The sequence below is a fragment of the Podarcis bocagei genome (assembly GCF_964188305.1).
Source record: "Podarcis bocagei genome assembly, chromosome: 17".
Taxonomy (NCBI): Eukaryota; Metazoa; Chordata; class Lepidosauria; order Squamata; family Lacertidae; genus Podarcis; species Podarcis bocagei.
In genome coordinates this window covers 21,218,075-21,237,761 of record NC_138143.1, presented here as the reverse complement: position 1 = coordinate 21,237,761, position 19,687 = coordinate 21,218,075, and the positions used below count along the sequence as shown (strand labels likewise).

At 41.8% G+C, this 19,687-nt stretch overlaps 1 protein-coding gene across 2 annotated transcripts in view; it reads right to left on the bottom strand.

Moving 5' to 3' along the window:
- Positions 1-19,687, bottom strand: part of RIC1 (RIC1 homolog, RAB6A GEF complex partner 1) — a 44,671-nt gene that overhangs the window by 8,209 nt on the left and 16,775 nt on the right. The window contains exons 4-19 of one of the 2 annotated variants that reach the window (XM_081176124.1): positions 17,574-17,681; positions 16,152-16,294; positions 15,814-15,947; positions 13,834-13,925; positions 11,296-11,384; positions 9,930-10,074; positions 9,041-9,089; positions 8,091-8,234; positions 7,598-7,801; positions 7,047-7,085; positions 6,728-6,838; positions 5,213-5,302; positions 4,545-4,705; positions 3,121-3,259; positions 1,682-1,798; positions 189-917 (exon numbers count right to left, since the gene is read on the bottom strand). In XM_081176124.1, coding sequence (XP_081032250.1) covers positions 189-917; positions 1,682-1,798; positions 3,121-3,259; positions 4,545-4,705; positions 5,213-5,302; positions 6,728-6,838; positions 7,047-7,085; positions 7,598-7,801; positions 8,091-8,234; positions 9,041-9,089; positions 9,930-10,074; positions 11,296-11,384; positions 13,834-13,925; positions 15,814-15,947; positions 16,152-16,294; positions 17,574-17,681 — 2,494 coding nt within the window. The remainder of the gene's footprint in view (positions 1-188; positions 918-1,681; positions 1,799-3,120; positions 3,260-4,544; positions 4,706-5,212; positions 5,303-6,727; positions 6,839-7,046; positions 7,086-7,597; positions 7,802-8,090; positions 8,235-9,040; positions 9,090-9,929; positions 10,075-11,295; positions 11,385-13,833; positions 13,926-15,813; positions 15,948-16,151; positions 16,295-17,573; positions 17,682-19,687) is intronic. The other variant, XM_081176125.1, reaches the window with a different exon arrangement.

Here is a 19,687-nt window from a genome sequence, read left to right as displayed (position 1 = left end):
CTCTAGTCATACTCATGAGTAGACCCTCTGAAATGGGCATGACTTACTTCCATTCACTGCAATGGGTCTATACTCCGAATAGAACTTAAATGGATATAACGCATACAACAACAAGTAAATGGCCCATCGCTTTTGTGCAGCATGCTCGCAGCATCTCCCTTTGGAATAAAATGAATGAATGCATTTACCTGTAGAATAATAAGGTAAGAAGCAGCTGTGTCTAAGTCCTGGGCCATCAAACACTCTTCAAACAAGTCTTTTGGGTTCCCGACAGCAGCAAAGAGATAATTCCATAGGGCGTATTCTGTCTTCCTAGCACAATGAACAACTGTCTGCAGGAAGAGGGGGAACTCTGTGATGAATTTAGCCACAGTGGGAAGCAGAGGGTCGGGAATGGGATCCCGCGAGGTAGCTTCTTCTTCCAGCACTTCGTGCAGCATCAGTTCGAGCACGTGAGGAAAGTACGGTAATGTGGCACAGGAGTGAGCCAAAAGCAAGGCTTGTTCGCCCAGGTTCCTCACCAAAAGCTGGCGTAAAATGTGATGGAGGTAGATCTGAGATGTTCTCTCGACAATACAGAAAGGGAAGAGAACCTCTAAATGTTCTGCGGCGCTGCTGTGAGTGTATAAACAGTCATAGAGCACAGTGTCATTCACAGCACCAAGAACCAAGGCATCTTCAAACAGGACGGCCAAGGGGTATATGTTAATATGGAAAGGCAACATGATCCGTCTTGAAAGAAAGGAATGCGGTTTGCGGTGGTCCCTGGGAAACAAAGGAAGCCAGACTTTCATACCTGAGCCACCGCAGCTGAGCCACAGAGCCTCCAGTAAGTGTCGTTTCTGTTTGTTAGAACGGCATGTAGTCCAAACATTTTCAACAGACTGGGCAAGAACAACTGGAGCACAAAATGGCAGCTAAAAACAAAAGCACAATTCCTTTAAAAACTACTTTCTTTTTACCTTTTCATACAAGTTTATTCTAAAAGTCTGGTGTGAGCCATTCCTTTCCAGCCTCATTTTCTATCTCGTAGTGAATATGTGTAAATATTAGATTACTAGTTCACCCAGATCTCTCCTTAACTAAACAGTTTTTACATTTCTCTTGTTACCCCCTTAATAGTATTATTTTATTTTTAAAAACCAAGCGAGAGCAGAGTTCTAACCTGGAAAGGTAGCATTCTCTATTATTCACCTTGTTAATCATCAATAGTAACATAACATGGCTATAAGTATACAGAGGTGAAAACACAGTTTGGTAAAGTACTGCAAAACTAATGTCCAATTTGCTAGGAATTCCAGAGGCTCATTTTAGTCCCCCTTTTTCCTCCATTGGCAAAGAGACCAGAGTGTTTCACACAATTATTTATGTTTTGCGACAAAGGAATGTGTGACTATATATACATTAATCAGAGTCAGTCTCCCTAAGTAGCTGTGGTAGGCAGGCATGTGCTATTTAAAAACAAAAAATGAAACAGTTTACAGTGAGAATCTGTGCACAAAGCAATTTTTTAAGATGGTTTGGAAATCAAGTACATACAAAAGTTGGAGCTATCCGTTCAGAGAGAGTCTTAGATGGTTTAACTACACGGTTCATGCTGTGTTATAAACCACTGCTACACATTAACAATGCATATTCTTTATACTGTTTTAGAAAAATATATTCTCATAGGTTAACTCACAAGTTTCCTTTGGTTGGGATTACTCTCCTTCTCTCTTATCTGTGGACCAGATCGATCCCTCTGCACCATAATTAACTGTCCTGCTAAGTTTAACATGATGCTCTCTGCTTCACAGGCCTTAAAAAAGATAAAGCTCTATTACTTCCTTCACCTCTACAGAATCGATCCCCTTTATCCTGAAATGTGAATGGGTTAACACCACAGTAATAATAAAAGCATCTTAATGTAGACTTGTTTATTCATCCTCATCCAGTCCACCACTGATCACGGACATGAAGGACCTCACTGGCTCACCTGGATTAGATGAAAAGTGAAAACAGAGCTGGGTGTCTTCAGCCCCTGGGTGACACCCATTCCTGTTAGTCCCTCTGACAATCTCTCCCGGTGGTTTTGTGGGGGGGACGGGACCTTTTTGGCCCAGTGGGCCAGGTCCTTATTTGTTTCCACCCCATGGGCCAACTCTGACATTACACCATCAAGTGATAGACAAGTGGGTTGTTCTGCCCACCTGTCAAAGTCCCTTGTGCAGTGCCCCCCAAGTGCCCCAAAGCCAGCTGGAGAAGTGCAGTGCAAGGGGCTCCGCCATCGCTATGCTCTGCATATTCCCATCTAATTGAAGGGGCCAAATGTTAGCTCCCCAAATCAGAAGAAACAGTCGTCCCCACCTTTTAGGTGCCTATTGGCCACTTCCTAACTGGCCTTTGATTCTGTGGGGAACACAACTTCACAGCCAAATTCCCGTAGAAGCAGCTTTGCTAGCCCAGCGCTTGGCATTTGGGAGGCGCTGAACACACGCCGTGCCTCCCAAACAGTTCAACGTTTTAAAGCTTAAAAGCAGCCGTTCAAATTGAGCCCAGTTAAACTGGTACAGAAACAGTGTAATAAGCTCTGATCATCCAGCCCTAACAAGCAAGATTCCAAGTTATCTCCAAAAGCAGCTCTGCTTATGTCTCATGGGTGTCACTAGTGCCTGCCTTTTGCTATGCAGGGTCACAACCTGAGCTGGTAACCCACCCCTGGCTGCCATCACCACTCATGCTTCCACAAGCAGAGCTGAGTACAGAAGAACTCCCAAACTGTTAACATAGCCTTCAGGGAGGGCTGAGTCTGATTCTACCCAGAAATGGTTCCACCCAGATCAAGGCTTTTTTCCTACCTACAGCACTTAAATACCCCTTGGCAGATTTAGTGAGCGGTAGGCTTTAGAATCATAGAATCACAGATGCTGAAACTTTGCTTAAAGGTCATGAAATCACATGCTGTTGTAGTAAATAAAATTCAAGCATCTCTCTGGACAGTTTGTTTAGTTTCAAACGATGTCTTAAGCATTGTACCAAGAGTTGTCTCACTGATGAAACAGCCCTCAACCTGTCGAAGTTTACACAGCAGGGTTAGTGTATATTTCCCCTGCAGTCCTCAAAAACTGTACCTGTACATACCTGCTGTGGCATTTTCAAGCTGATGCCGGTCTCTGTTCTCACGGATGTTAAAGTAACAGACACAACAAGGAAAGGGTGAGGGATATATCGTGACATAGAAACCTCCTGAAGAACCTGAATACTGGTAGTAGGATTGGGACTGAAAGGCAAAGGCAAAAATGGTGACAACGCTCCTAGCTGTACAGAATAATAATTTCTGCCATCTGCTGAACTTAAAGATCAGGATAGGGAAACGAGAGCCACCTTCCACCAGGGGCAACCTTCCAAGAGCCATGTTGCTTGTGGTGGGTGGACCTTGAAGCAACAGTGGGTGAGGCCAGAGACTACCTTGGCACAGTCAGAGACATCCCACCTGTGAAAAGTCTGAGGTTTATGCATTCGCTCCCCCTCCATCCAGGTAAGAAGGATTATTACAGCTCAAGGGCATGTTCCAACTAGGCAAAGGCACTTCCGTAGGACACGGAGCAGGGTCAATGAAGGGTGCAGCCTGGGGATAGGTGTGTGTGATTTGGGGTAAAGAGTCCTGAAAGCCACATTTGGCCTCCAGGCCTGAGGTTCCCTATCACTGTTGTAGAGATCCTCCAATATCTTAATTCATCTGTTTGTTAATTTACAGATAATGAAAAAGGCTCCTATAATTACCAATGCTATAAATATTTTAGGTAGCTGTTCCCTATGGGCAGGATTCAACTAAGCAGTTGTGTGCATAGAATGAGATCTACTGGTCTTCTCCCCTGCTAACACCCCCTAAATCTGCTCTGGAGGTTTCAGGAAAAACCCAGGACAGATTTTGGGAAAGGAGATGGGGAGAAATCCCATTGTGTGAGCAGGCCTTGAATTCCACCCCGGGTCTTATTCAAGCAGCAAATAAAATTGAGGAGTGTCTTATTTACTACATTTATGCCCCACCTTTCTTTCAAGGAGTTTAAGGCTGCACACGCGGCTTTTCGTTTTATTCTCACAACAAACCTGTGTGGCAGTTTAGGCTGAGAGAGAGAGAGACTGGCTCAAGGTCACCCCAATGAGCCTCGTGGCTTAGTTATCACTCTCACCATAACTCCACAATAGACTATAAACTTAGCAACTACCCAAAATTTTAGCTTGGCATGTGAATTTTCTTGGTGCTAATGCTAAGGGGAAATGAGACATCATGTTTAAAGTCTGCTTCCTTGGGATCTGGTCCTCGAGGGAGTTGCACGGGTGAATGGGGCATGACGACAGAAATGGACACAAATATTCTTTGTCTCAGTGCTAACTACAGTATACAACTGAGCTTGTAAAAAGCTGCCTGCTTTTCAAGATGTTCCAGGAAGGGTTACTAAATTTTATCCCGCCCACCCCTTTCCTTCTCTTACACACAAACACAAACTAAAAGCAAAAATGGGAAAAAAGGTTATAAATAATTGTTTTCATAATATACTTACCCATTAGGTTTTCTTTTAATACTATAAAGGCAAATAGAACAGTCTGCTCTAAACAAAATTACAATGTCCCGAAAGACACTGAGTAATAATGTTTCTGCCTGCACTTTGGTGATATGGGCAAACGCGTTGTCCAGATTGGCTGTTCGCAAATACACCCTAAGCTGAAATATAGAAAAAAAGCACCCCACTATTATGAATTGTATGATAATGAGTCTAAGCAGAAAATGAATTTACGATTACTCAAGACCCACCCGCAAGAGAAATTTGTTAAGCAGTCTGTTCTTGACCTACAGGTTCATCAACAGAATCCATGGCCTCGTTATTATGAATTGGCATTTCAGGGTGTGTGTGACTGCAAATGTCCCCCTAAGCACCCATTACTTATCCCCCACCTCCATTCTTCTACTATTAGTGGTGGGGCAGGCCAGGTAAGGGGCACATGGCACAGGTAACTCAGAGTACAAACTTTCAATACAAACTTAAGAACCATGAAGTTAAAAGGAAAAGTTTCCTTAGAAAAGTACAAAATAATACGATTTTCAGGAATTAAGTTTTCAGAGCTTAAGTGAATTCTACTGGTAGATGTAATGAAACCATCCTTCCCTGACTGACAGTACCATTAAGCACAACAACTAGCAAATTGTCAATTAAAAAACCCCATGCCTTACCTCTTCTTGGCGGTCACTTAAGTTATAGCATGCAATAACAACAAAATCATTCCACCAGGCTAAGCCACCAGTCACAGTCATGTTTTGTTCCTTAAAGTTAAAAAAAGCAAGCATTAAACAACATTTCTTAAAAACAACAACTTTCATTCCCGCAGTTTATCCATAAACGCTAAATGCATTTGTAAACTTGTGTTTGCAACAGGAACATAATTTGTAAACTGTGAAGCAATAAAAATCAGGTTCACAAAGGCTCAGCTAAACACTTTACGGTTTCAGCATCCTACATACTGTTGTTGTTCAGTGTGGACATGGCTCACATAAAAAAAAGAGAAGCAGCAACACATACAGAAAAAAAATGTCTTGTGTTTAATCAGACTTTTTGTCCATTTGGCCTAGTATTGTTTACTCTGACAGCTCTCCAGGGTCTCTTTCGCATCAACTGCTATAAGATCCTTCTGACTGCGGATGCCGCAGGTTGGACCTGAGGCCTTTAGCATACAGAGTATGAACTCTACCAATGACCAGGCAGCATTCCACTCCATCCACAGTATGTGGAATGTGTGATGCATCTGCCTGGTTAAGAGTCAAACCAGGTGTGTTCATCTGGCTTGAAAGTCGTGGTGGGGAATTAACAGAACGCAGAAAAACAGGGAGCAAAGACCTCCCCCTCCTTATGTGATTGCATCCTGCTGCTCTGAGCAGTTTTATTCCCGCCAGCTCATTTCTGGTATCAAAACTGAGCTGAGGAGGAGCAGCTTAAAGCAGAAGAATATTGCAAGCAAGGGGGTGGGAGGGAAGAGTTTTACTTCTGCTTTTCTTATGCACTCCACTTAGTATACAAAGTTAAACCTCTATATCCCTACTTTATAGACAAAAAAGACAAGACTGGTTTTGGTAAACGTGCACATTTGCTTTGGCCCCCAGTGGAGAGGTGATCACCCTGTGCCTTCCTTAGTCATCTCTGCACCTCTCTTCCAAACTGAACTCCATCAGAACTGTCTGCTGATTTAAGGTTACAGCAAGAGCAATTTGCGAGGCATCTTGGCCCTATCAACTGCCCACATCTTCTTTTTGTATCACATATTATCAGCGAGAAGTCTAAAACTGTGCAATCTATTCTGTCAGCGAGAACGCTGACAGCTCCCCTCTTTGCTAGATAAAAACACCACCACTATTGCAGCAGGTAACTGTTCTCTGCTTCTGCAAACAGCTCTGCTGTTTGGATCCTTTAGGAATCACTGTAGGAAAGCTCTGTTTTTTGGTAGGCATACCCTCTTTCCCTCGAAACATAAATTTTATTTTATTTATTGCATTTATATCCCACCTTCTTCTGCAAGGAGCTCAAGAGTCTCTCCCTCCTCGCTTTACTCCCCACAACAACCCTGTTCAAAATTATGCAGAATGCCTACATTTCACAAAATCTAATTATTCAAAATTATTTGAATTTAGGAAAGCATTTTTTTAACAGTCGCATTTCTTTATTCCTTCACATATATTAAAAAACCCACTACTCACCTGGGTTATGTTTCCAAACAGTTTCCATTTTTTGGAAAGCAAAGAGTAATGTGCAAAACCAAACTTGCCAACTACAGCTACATTCTGCCCCATCTTATCAATAGCTGAAAACTGTTCACAGGAAGGAAGGAAAGAAATAAAACTTTGTTAGAGCCTTAATATGAACAATGAGACATTGGTTCACTACTTGCTTTCTCTACCCCCACCTCTGTAATGACAGCTAATGTAAATTTCCTCATGCTATATCATTCCTTTAAATTTAATCTTTGCATTTATATATAATCCAAAGTTGCAAAATAAATATTTTAAAACAACTCACCCTTATAGGCCAATTGATCTCTAAGTAAGTATTGTGTATCTTAAAAAGAGAAGGAGGAAAAAGAATTAACAATCATAATAAAAATTGCTACTATTTAGCATGCTTTTCTTTCAGGTATTTCCAGTTTTCACCTTGTAAAATCCTACATGGCTCAAATGCAAAACTTATTTGCAATTTGCTTTGGAAACAATGGACACATGGAGGTACCATTCAAGAGCAAGGAAAGACAATGTATATGTACAAGATTAGCAGTTTATTTTTCTTCCAATGCCATAAAATCATTTTTAATTAGGAAGGTACTGTGCAAGTAAGACTTATCATTATCAGGATTCTTTATTCTTAAAGAACAATAGATACCACTGGATAGGACGTTGGATTTTGATATACAAGACTCAGGCTCAAATTCCAACACAGCTAAGCGGCTCATGTTTTCATCTTGGAAAGTCATTAGTTTTCACCTGATCCTCTCCTATTGCATTGCAACAAGCATATAATAAATAAATAAATGATGAGACGAAGAAAACAGTAACAATGCCAACAAGGAACCTTACCTGTACAACATGCCAATGTCTATGCCCTAATAAAGTGCTTAAACCCTGAGAATCTAAGCTCCCATCTGAAAAATGGCCTCTTTCTCTGACAGCTTTATGTTCAGAGTGTGTTGCAGAATTTCTAGGATTCTGAGCTTGTATTGCATCGCCACAGTTCAAGTACAAGCGATCTTCTCCCTGAAGGAGGACCTGCTCCTGGTTGCTCTACGAATACAGGAATAAATGCTTCAAGTCAGCAAACAATGAACAGTAAGAGAGATCAATAAAATTCCAATTAAAATGGATTAAGTTACTAAAGAAAATTGTTTTAAAATGGAATCACTTTCATTTTTGAAAGGCTTTAGTTGGAGAGTGACTCTTGCATAGTAGGGTTACTAGGGGAAACAAGGAAAACTTTTGTTCTGTAATCAAAACAAGAATAAACCTGGCCAAAAATGCACGAAAAGTTACTTAGAAGTATAATACATTAACAAGAAGATTTAGGCATACTTACTATGCAAGGGTTAACTGTGAGTGCACTCTTGATGAACTGAAACTGTAAGATACCAAAATGCTGGGATTCATTTTTGCCCGCTCTCTCCATCCCAGAGCTATTTGCATCAATCACCCATAGGTGATAGCCTTCTGCTCCCCAACTCTGAAATAAATAAATAAAAACTATTAATTATTTAAAACTGCTGGGAAAAAAATACTGGAGGGGAAAACATTTTGTAGCAATTTCCATGCAATAATCCAGGGGTCTATTTTAAGGCTGTCCAAAAATATGGGTTTGTTGCCTTCCTCCTCCTTCTCCACGACCCCTTTCTTCTGCTGTTCCTATGCTTTCCCATTTGTTACTGTGGTCTCCTCCCGACCCCTCCAATGGCCTAGAGGTGACACATACAAGCTTTCGTCATGCCAGCAGAAATGGCAGATGAGACCACTGCACAAAAGTTAGCCCGCCAACCATATTATATAGCACTTGCCTTGCCCATCATGATCACACACTAGAACAGGCATAGGCAAACTCCGGCCCTCCAGATGTTTGGGACTACAATTCCCATCATCCCTGACCACTGGTCCTGTTGGCTAGGGATGATGGGAATTGTAGTCCCAAAAATCTGGAGGGCCGGAGTTTGCCTATGCCTGCACTAGAAACTATATGACCACATTTGCTGCTACTTTTGCTAGAGGAAATGCAAGGTGGTGCCAAGTGGGACAACAGCTGAAAGATTCACCCAGACAAAAATAATTTTGGGGAAGCCTCAATGGACTTGAATGTAATTCCTTGATTAAACTGGGTGGCAAAAATAATCCTGAAAACTGCTAAACTGAAACAGAAAGGGAAAGTGCTAGTCGAATACAATGGGTTAAATCTAGGTAGGTTTATATGGGATGTGCTTAAAATGAAATTTGACCATGCCACATGCATGTGACACAGATAGATGCTCAAACAGTGCTTACCATAGAGCTGATCTTCAGAGGGTCTTTTTTGGTACCATCAGACCGATTACTTAAAATGAAAACAAAACAGATTCAAATGAGGCTTTTTAATGTGTTTATATGCGTGTTACATGCATGTTAACAAGAAGGGATTTTTTTCTGTACCCAGATATATTAAACTGAAGGAAAGGCCCTGTCTTTGAGAAAGTACATACCTCCTATTCTATTTTCAGAATATCAATATTTCCCTCTCCCAATTCTAGTGATTCTTAGCAAATGACAAACGTTTTCTCTGATCCACCAGATATTTAAACAATATAACTACAACATGCCAAATTCAAAATTGCACTGGGCATGCAGACGACCAGCGAGCACTTCTGCAACCCTAGGTACATCCCAGTAAAAACACAGAAAGCAGAAAAAGCACAGAAACCTACAAGGCCTACACTTTCCAACTATAGGTGGGAAACACCTGATCATTTTCAGAAGCTCCAATCAGTTAAAAAGAAGGTGCTGATGAGGTTAAAAATGGGCAAATTAAATGAGAGGAGGGGTGCCAGATAGATACATGGGATGCAGGAAAAGAATCTATGGGAAATGTAGTGTGATTCAGAAAGAATAAGCTTTTGTGGCCTGAGACAAAGTCTGATTCCAAAACATCGATAATATTTTTAAGTGTCTGATTGTTCTGAAAAAAACAAATGCAGCCCAACATAGTGTAATGAGCATTTTACTGGTCCATTAAAAATCTATTTTAAATGGTCTGTTGAGCTACCAAAAACAACACGACTACATGGAAGTGTTGCACAAAATACAGAACAATGCACAACAAATAAAATGCTAAACAGGAGATGCGTCGGGCCGTTTTGCTAAGCTTCCTCAGTTACAACATTGCTTAAAAGATACTTACGCAAAGTCTCCTCCTAGAGTACAGATCAGCTGGGCACCAAATACACTCCATAAGGAGAGGCCCCCACATTCCCAAGTCACCATAACAACACAACTATCAGGAGACCATCTGATTAGTTTAACAGCTCCGGTTTTATTCCAAATGTCTATTGAAAAGCAGAAAAATCCACAATGTAAGATCATGAAAAGCTATGCATTTGCTTTTTAATCATTTTTTAGTCATTTATGGTAAATTATTGATACTCAAAAGGCACAATCCAGTCGAATCAGGTTCAGCTACGCATAGAGAGCTCCATCTCCCTCCCAATCCCTAACAGTATGAAGACTCAGAAGATGAGTGGCAGATGCATGCGTTTCATATTCCTGTTCTTACAGGACAAGCACAGGCTCTTAGCTTTTTGGATCCCTGCCACAATTCCATTCAGGTTAGTAAAGTCAATTTTGCAACCAGAAATTTACAGCTGTCGCCCAGGCACATGAGACAGCAAAATGAGACTTCCAACTTTACATGACACACTTGGTCTAAACACACTGGTGCTAGGTAGCTGCACCGTGCGTATTTTAATCACCAAAACACAAATTCTATGTGCCTGTGCTGTATAAATAGTAGAAGGAAATGAGGTCAGCATGCAGAACTACTAATCTAGAACTGGGAGATTCTATAGAATTCTATGGCAAGATTGTAAGCGTCAATATTTTAAGGCAAAGACCAATGTTCCACCGGTTTTCAACAGCAATGTATAGACAACTAAAGTAGGTTTTTAACAAGGAGTAATTCGGAAGTGATTGGAATAGAAAAAGCATAGTTGTCTATGGGTTAAAAATTACCGGTAACCCATACTTAAATATAGTGCTGCTTTTAAAGGTAAAGGTACCCTTGACCGTCAGGTCCAGTTGCGGACGACTCTAGGTTTGCGGCGCTCATCTCGCTCTATAGGCCGAGGGAGCCGGTGTTTATCCGCAGTTTCCGGGTCATGTGGCCAGCATGACTAAGCCGCTTCTGGTGAACCAGAGCAGTGCACGGAAACGCCGTTTACCTTCCCGCTGGAGTAGTACCTATTTATCTACTTGCACTTAGACGTGCTTACAAACTGCTAGGTGGGCTTATTGCCACTTGCCATCATTTGCCAAATGACGGACTTGCTACATTGAATCAGAATGGGCTATATCAGGGATGGCCAAACTTGGTCCTCCAGCTGTTTGGGGACTACATTTCCCATCATCCCTGGCCCCTGGCCCTGTTAGCTAGGGATGATGGGCGTTGTAGTCCCAAAACAGCTGGAAGGTCAAGTCTGGCCAACAATGGGCTATATTAATAAAAAAAAACCTTTAACATTCCATATCCATCTTACCATGATCAGACTTACCAGGATATTGTTTTGGTGTTAACTCCAGTTTATGAGACAGCTGCATGGCCCCCGTAGAATGATCAATTGTATAAACTTGCACTGAACCACTGGAAAAGAGCAGTTTTTCAGCATTTAGAAATCTGTATTTTCCATGGAAAATACATTTTCCAGGAAAGTAAGTATTTTAAAATAAATCCATTGTGTTAGTTTGTGCGCAGCATTAGACTGTAAACAGAAGTTGCAATCCTACGTAGAATTACTTGGGAGTCAACTCTGTTGAACTCTGTGACTAAACTGCAATAACCAAATACAAAAGAAAGCAGTAGCACCTTAAAACTGATATACCCCAAGAGCCAGAATTAAACAAAACAATTCTATGAAACTGTTAACCCGAAAGTTCAATGGAAAAGAAAAGCCTTGAGAACTTCCACAGCCTCTCAGACGGAGTTGGTGAACAGATTAGAAGGAATGAATTGCTATGCAGTTTTGCCCCACTAATCAGGTCTAAAGGCAATGAAAGATATTTTAAGGCTGTGTACTAAGTATATGTATATTTATTTTGGGTTTCTCAATATTTATAAATCAAGTGAAACTGCGTCTAACAATAGTCAACCTTCGCATTCCAAAATCCTGTTTATTCTTCAGGGAAGTGTTTACATCTGCTTGCTCTTACCAGCTCATTCACTAGGCATTTCTCACACTGCTTTGCCATTTCCATTGCCTTCAGTAGTATCTCTATATAATCACCTCCCAAGCTACAAAGGGAAGTGCTAGTGCCACAACTGCTGAGCATCTTGTATCTTTAAAACATGGTTTCAATAGGTTGGTAACCCTAATAAGCAAAAGCACTAGGTCCAACCTGTGTACTGAACAACCTGGTAAACCAGGGGTTGGCAACCTAAGGCCCATGGGCCACAAGCAGCCCATGGGGGTTGTTTAACTGGCCCATGGGCACCTGCCACCCGCTCAGTCAGCTCCCGTGCGCCACGCTAAACTGACGAGGAGCAGAGCAGGGACCAACTTCTGCGATGCTGGCCAGCTTCCCATTGGCTGTAAGAAGCTCTGCGGAAACAATTCAAACCTGGATCTTGGCAGAGAATAATTAAGTTTTCTCAAGCCACTTAGCATTGCGGATTCAATGGGAAAGAGTTTTTGTTGCAACTATAAAAACGGTTCCCTCGCCAACTCAGAGAAGGCAATATAGTACGGGGTGGAGAAGCCAATAAAGGAGAAGATCCAGCAGAACTGAGAAAACCAATTCCAGTTGGGAAATGGTTTACAATTCCAAGATGACTTAAACAGCAGAAATACAATAACGGCAACACATGTTTACAGGCCTTACCCTTTTCCTATTTTTTGCCTGTTACAAGATCTGTAGCCCAGATCCTTGGTATGTATGTGTGTGAGTGTACTCCTCTGTGTATATTAACTTAGGGTTAGTATGTAAGGTAGTGTAACACCTTAACGATTTTAAGGAAATATAGCTTTGAACCTACATTTGAACACACACAGCACAATTGCTGTTTAAGTTCACTATCCAGTTCCATCCCCAAAACTGAACTGTGACACAAAAAAGCCTTATATGACAGGAACATCTAGACTGTACACATCCTGGGAACACAAATAAAACATCAACCAGCTCAGTTAGGGTTTTAGAGATCCCTTAAATAATATAACTTTTATATATTCAAGCTAAGAGTTAGCACCTCAGCTTTCTAAAGTGGGACTGTTTCACGTATGTATTTCGAATAACCAACATTCTACCAAAGACACTCAAGTTTTAGGATGTCAAACCATACAGTACTATTAATAATTGGGGCTAAGAATTTCCAGCAACCACCTGTTCCTTAGTTTTCAAAGTTAGTGGAAAGTAGCTTATGATATCCCTCTGTTAAATGTTCCAATAATCAAAATTGGGGAAATAAAAGTGTCTGCCTGCCCCAGAAACGTACAGCATCAATTAATTCTGAAGCAACATTAGGGGTGAGGGAGGATAACGTGGAGAGAGAATGAATATTGGTGGGAAGAAGACCAGACATATGTCATGAACAGCCACATATATGTGCATCGCACAGGCATATTCCTGACAAAACAATCATTTACTTGAAAAGTCCTTAAAAAAAAAAAATCTGGACAAAGCAGAGTACTCTACTAAGTGAACAGGTAAAAACAGGAAGCTATTGCCAGCACTAAAAAGGGAAATATTTTCCAGATCTGATATTTTTACATATTTAGACATTCTGAACTATGCAAAGAATGTTAAGCATTTACTTATGGCAGCAAGATTATCTATAGCAAACAACAGAAAGCTCAGTATTTCTCCAGTATGGCATGCAATTTCCTAAGTGCTTCATTTCATGAATGTGTCTCAAGATATGGTTTCCCCAAGATATAACATATTTTGTACTTTTCTTTAAAGAAGAGTACAACATTTTCTAGGACACCTCTTAACCAGGGATCCAGAAACTGTAAGTACAGCTTTATTTAAGAGTAGATAGGCTACAGGAGATACCAAGTTCATTCCTTTCAGATTCCACACGAAGACATGCAACTTACTTTGTGCATCCAAATGCCATCAACCTGTATTTGTTATTTACAGCCACACAGGTTCCATCCAAAACATCTTGTGCCCAAACGCCATGGAGCTGCTGCAAGAAACATTACAAAGGATTTTATCCCATAAACCTGTTCAGTTTTGACCACAGGCCATGTTTGTGCAATCATATCTGCAATAAACTGTACCTATATGCAGCCCCAATCCCTACTGCTTTGGTCCTTTATTTGTGTGAGCAAGCACACCAGCTAGAAAGGTACACTAAACCATAGCATCCTGCTTTGTCTGAACTTGAAACTATGGTTAATATCTTCTACATAAACCACGACCGGGAAGCCAACTTTAAACAACAGCTTTCAGATCATGGCTTGGAGGCCATTAACCTTAGTTTCCTGTCTTAGACTTAATGGGAAACTGTGGCTTCCAGGCTAGTTTCACCAACTGCACGGAGGGAAGAGCAAAGCAGTTGTGGGCTGAGGCCTGAAGGTTGCAAATGCATTGGCTTAACAGGTCAGCCATGTGAATGCACTCACAATGTGCTACATTTTGAAGCTATGCATATTGTACACTTGAAAATTACTGTATTTTTCGCTCTATAGGATGCACCGGTCCATAGGAGAGGGAGAACCGGGGGGGGGGTCTTGTTCTCCCCCTCTAAAACAAGGTGCGTTCAAGGTGCATTCACCCAAAGCCTCCGGAGCGCAGTGGGAGTTCCTGCTGCGCTCTGGAGGGCTACCTTGGAAGCCTGGAGAGCAAGAGGGGTCGGTGCGCACTGACCCCTCTCGCTCCCCAGGCTTCAGTGAAGGCAACCCGAAGCCCACCGCCAGCCTCAAAGACCAGGTCGGGGAGCAGCGCGAAGGCGGCAAGCCGCCTTCCCGTTGCCCCCCGACTTTGTGGGGCTAACGGTGGGGGGAAGCGCTGCTTTCCCCCACCGCCAGCCTCAAAGATCCATGAAGCCTTTGGAGCACAGCACAAGTTCCCACTGCGCTCCAAAGGCTTCAGGCTTCGGGGGCAGCCTTTGGAGCCTCAACAGGGCAGCGGGGTGCAGGCACCCCGCTGTCCTGCAGAGGCTTTGCACAGCCATCCCCAAGCTAGAACAGCGAGACGGAGCGCTTCGCAGCGCTCCGTCTCCGTTCTGGCTTTGGGCTTAGCCGCACAGCCTGCATTCGCTCTATAGGACAGACACACATTTCCCCTTAATTTTTGGAGGGGAAAAAGTGTGTCCTATAGAGCGAAAAATATGGTAAGTGACAAAGAGCATTCAAATCACTGGGGGTTCAGCATCTAATGGACATGGGAAACCTATGGCTTTCCAGATGCCACGGGACGGTGTAGCTCTTTCAAAAGATATCTAGACTGAATTATTTAGCATAAAAAGTCAGCAGCTGAAATAGTTTCCATATATGCATTTCAAAATGCAGCCAGGCATCACTGATAATAGGAACCCCATAGCCATTCTGCAAGATTTACAAAAAAGGAACATAACAAATAACAAGTTAAAGTAACCAGTAAAAGGGCAGTTTAGTTCAATACAGGACTGAATCCGTATAGTGCTAACAGGCATGCTGCTTTACTTTAAAAGGACAGTATGTACAAAGGATTTGAAAATAATCAGTTCACATAATGCAAAATGTGAGAGGAAAACTATAAATCAAATTTAGGAAGATAATGCAGAATTAATTTTAGAAATTAAGTGTAGTAAGATTAACTGTACATCCGAAAGAACTTATTTTAATGTCATACATGAAATATTTTTTTCTGCCCAAAGATTCCTCTCAAGTTATTTTCATCAATGGCATGTTCAGGGGGGGGGGGGTGGGACGACACCCTCATACAGCATTCCCTAAACCATTTCGACCATATGAAGTTTCATAATTTCTCAGCTGTGGCTGATTAATACAAAGTCTAATGCATGGCAGCAAACATTTAGCTAAACCTGAAAAATGCAGACAAGTAACTAATCAAATGTTAGAAAATTATACCTCTGCTGTGAATCCACTTGACATTGGTGTAATGAAACCAACTCTGCCATCATTAAAGACAACAGCAAACCCATCAAGAGTAGCACAGTATTCCATGTCTTTGATGTGCACATCTTCAAATCCCAAATATGAACCTGGTAGTGAACAAGATCAATTATCAAAAAGGCCATTTTCATACTGCAAACTATTTCTTTCTTTCATCAGCACCACAAGAAGTGGTACTATCCACAGCTACAGAATAGGGAAAATGTTCATGTCAGCTGTAAGGACCGAGAAAAGTAGATTTCATTTTAGTGAAGTGTTTCCCTCCCATTTACGCCCAGGCAGAGAAGTAATACCTCTAGAAGAATGCAGATCCACCGAAAACGGGACTGTGCAGAGGTTTATGGCTTTCCTTCCATTCATCATGCCATCCCAGTGAATAAGATGCAGGAAACCATCAATAGTAGCAACAAGGAGATCCTCCAGCATGGACTGTAAGCTACAAGAAAGACACATCATTTCCCAGACACTGAGGCTGAAAGAAATAGGTCCATTCACTCTCTATAAGACGCACCAGACCACAAGATGCACCTAGTTTTGGGAGGAGGAAAACAAGAAAAAAAAAATATTCTGAATCTCAGAAGCCAGAACAGCAAGAGGGATCGCTGCGCAGTGAAAGCAGCAATCCCTCTCGCTGTTCTGGCTTCTGGGATAGCTGCGGAGCCTGCATTCGCTCCATAAGACGCACACACATTTCCCCTAACTTTTTAGGAGGGAAAAAGTGAGTCATATAGAGCAAAAAATACGGTACTTTTCAAGGCTTATTACATTTTTTTTGTTGATTATTCCAGTTTCCTAATGAGAATATTTCTACCAACTTCACCCACAGTGACAGATAAATTGTTTGTTTTTTACACAGATAAATCTGAAAATAAAAGCAAGCATTCCTCTAATATGGGGAACATTTGGGGAAAGGAGGCAAACCTTCTCCCCTGCACATTTACCCTCAAGAGCACACAGTTATTACAGTGTTATTTAAAAGACCCCAAAGACAAAAAAGATCCTTTCGGTACTGATTTAATATTGAATGTATCTAAGAGCAAGTCTTTGAACAATGCTATCAGTCTCCTCCAACTGCCATACAAAACCTGAATATCATTTCTTAATTCATTCCAATTTTCCTTTCTAGAGGAGCAGAGTATACCCTCAACTTTTCCAAAGCGCGGGAATGGGCTTTTTGCATAAATATCAGAAAACAGAGGGCTTGCTAAATCATAGAAAATGTACAGTAATAATCCAACAGCTAACTTCATCTAATGGCAGAATAAAATATTCCATAGCTGTCCTCACTTGTCATGCAAAACCATGGTTTAGTGTGATGTGCATGAGCAAGAATGAGTGGCCGTGAGCCTCTGACTTATGTGTTCTCCACCCCACCCCACATGGCCAGGAAGAGTATGGTTTTAGGATGGTTTGTTATGCTACTCTGACTGACAAACTGTGGTTAATATTACTTATGCTGAACTTAAAACAAGCCAGCTTCAATTATAGCTTATTATTCTAAACAGTTAATGCTGACAACAGTTCTTGGATCAGACTGTAGTTAACCAAAATTGAAAGTAGGAGGGGAAGAGAGTGCATGCATGGTTTGGTGCAATTTCATAACATATCTTATGTATATCACAGCAAGATTCTCCTAGGCCATTTTTCTTTGAGAGCACCACACAGTCCCATATTCTCAAGGCCTCAAGTGTTGCATAAATGATGATTCGCCATACCTGGTTATAGATGCTTGCAAATCCAACACTTGCTTCTTCTCTAGATTTAATGATGGGGCACATTGTTCTTCCTTATAGTGTGGTGTTCCTTTCATATGGGGGCTTCCTCTTTAAAAAACAAACAAACCCAGAACATAGAAATTAAAAAATATATCAAAGTGTGGCATACTGTAAATTTCATATTTTAAGAGAAAAACATGGTGGTGGGACCTAGGGATTTTGAAAGTCTCCCTCTATCTTAAGTAGAAGTTACTTTAAATAGGGACTATTTGCACTAAAGTGAATCACTGCTCAATCAAATGAAGAAAAACAGCCAAAAGGATAGTTGCCACAGCAATCTAAACTAAGTTCTGTTGTGTACAAGAACTGAAGGCTCTGTGATCCTGTGGGTACAATGATCAGGAATGTAGAAATATAGTTCTAGGAGCGGTCCCTCCTAAATAATGGGGGTTTGGTGGAAGAGAGGAACTCTCAAACCTCTCCAAAGCAGGCTTCCAGAGTCTCATTATGTAAATAAGGAAGGAATGCCCACAACAAAGTAAACTTGAAATTTGCCAGCCTCCCTCTCTCACCCCCAACTCCCAAAGCAAAGCTCAGTTTGCTTAAAAAACACTCCCATACACACCCCTTCTCTTCTTTCAGCTCTTCTCTTCTGAAATAAGGCCTAATCCACCCCTCTCTGAAAATGTGCCTCTTTAACAGAGGAGCAAAGCACTGCTGGCTTAAACACAAGCTGCTTTGGAGGGGAAGAGTGGGCTGAAAAATCAGCTGCTTGGGGCAGAAGGACCAAGGCTGCTCTGCAGCTTATGCAAATAGTACCACAATGGGGTCAGATTCTGTCAGGGAACTGCCATCGGAGGGACAGGTGGTGGAAGGGCTCATGGAGGCTGGGAGAGACCCAGCAGCTGAAGCAGGAACCAGCAGGGGGAGAGGTGGGTCTCTGAGGGAAAGCGAGCAAGAGGGAGGGGGCTCAGGGACACGTCCAGTGAAAACAGTGGGGAGGTTTCTGAACCTCCCATAGGGAGACCCACTCCTCGCCGGAAACTGTCACGCCGCGAGTCCAGAAGACGTGTTTCCGTTAAGGAGCTTTTATGCTGGAAGCGATTCCGAAAGCAACCACTGTCGGAATCTGCAAGTGACTAGAGCAGCCATGTCTGAGGGGCTCCGTCACAGACAGAGGTTTGTGGACTTGAACAAACTCTGAGGGACTACGATTTTACGCACAAACAGCTCATCATCCCATCACAGATTCACTCTTTAGTACATCAAAAGGTCTCATGGGGAGGGGCCAGAGGCTCAATAGATGATAACTGCTTTTCAACTTTTGTGCTGCCTCAAGTCAGGGACCTTGCCCTGCCTCTCCCTAGCAAACCTTGCAACAGGAAATCTCCACTAGGTTGCAAGGAGGTGCTCCTGAGTTGCAAAAAGCGATGTGCGACCAGTTAATTTTGAACACTGGGAATAATAATGGGTGTGGTCTACAACATCTGGAAGCTACCCCGGTCCCTGAGTTCTCAGGAATATAATCAAGCTAACGAGAATATTTCTGGAATGGAGAACCAGTGCCCCCTGCAACTGATATTGTTGGACTACGTCTCCCATCAGCCCGAGGCAGCATGGCCAAAGGACAAGGATATTTACACTTTTATTGTATGGTTTTTATCTTTTTAATGCTGTAAACTGAAATGATATATTTGCATGATTTAGCAGTAAATATTTTTATAAATAAATTGATTTTTTTTCTAGCAATGTCTGAAAGATCAGTTTCACCACTCTTCTTGTATCAGTGTAGCCAGAAGTATATAAGACTAGACTCAGAGGGGTCAGAACAGTACCATCTTAGCACTTTGCTTCCACCCAGTCCCCCCAAATTAGAAAAAGAATCATCATGCATGCTGCAACATGCAAAATGCATTCTAGGCAAAGGCAAAAAAACTAAACAAAATCAGGACCGAAGTCAAGAAAACCTGTTGTGGCGTGTACACTAAGGTCTCCTCAACAAATTTGCCCGTGTGACCTCATCTCAAAGAAAAACCAGATAAGCTTGGTTTAGCAAGTTTGGTGCACAGCAGAAGAATCATAAAAAATACACAGTCCATGTCAGTTAAGGCAGT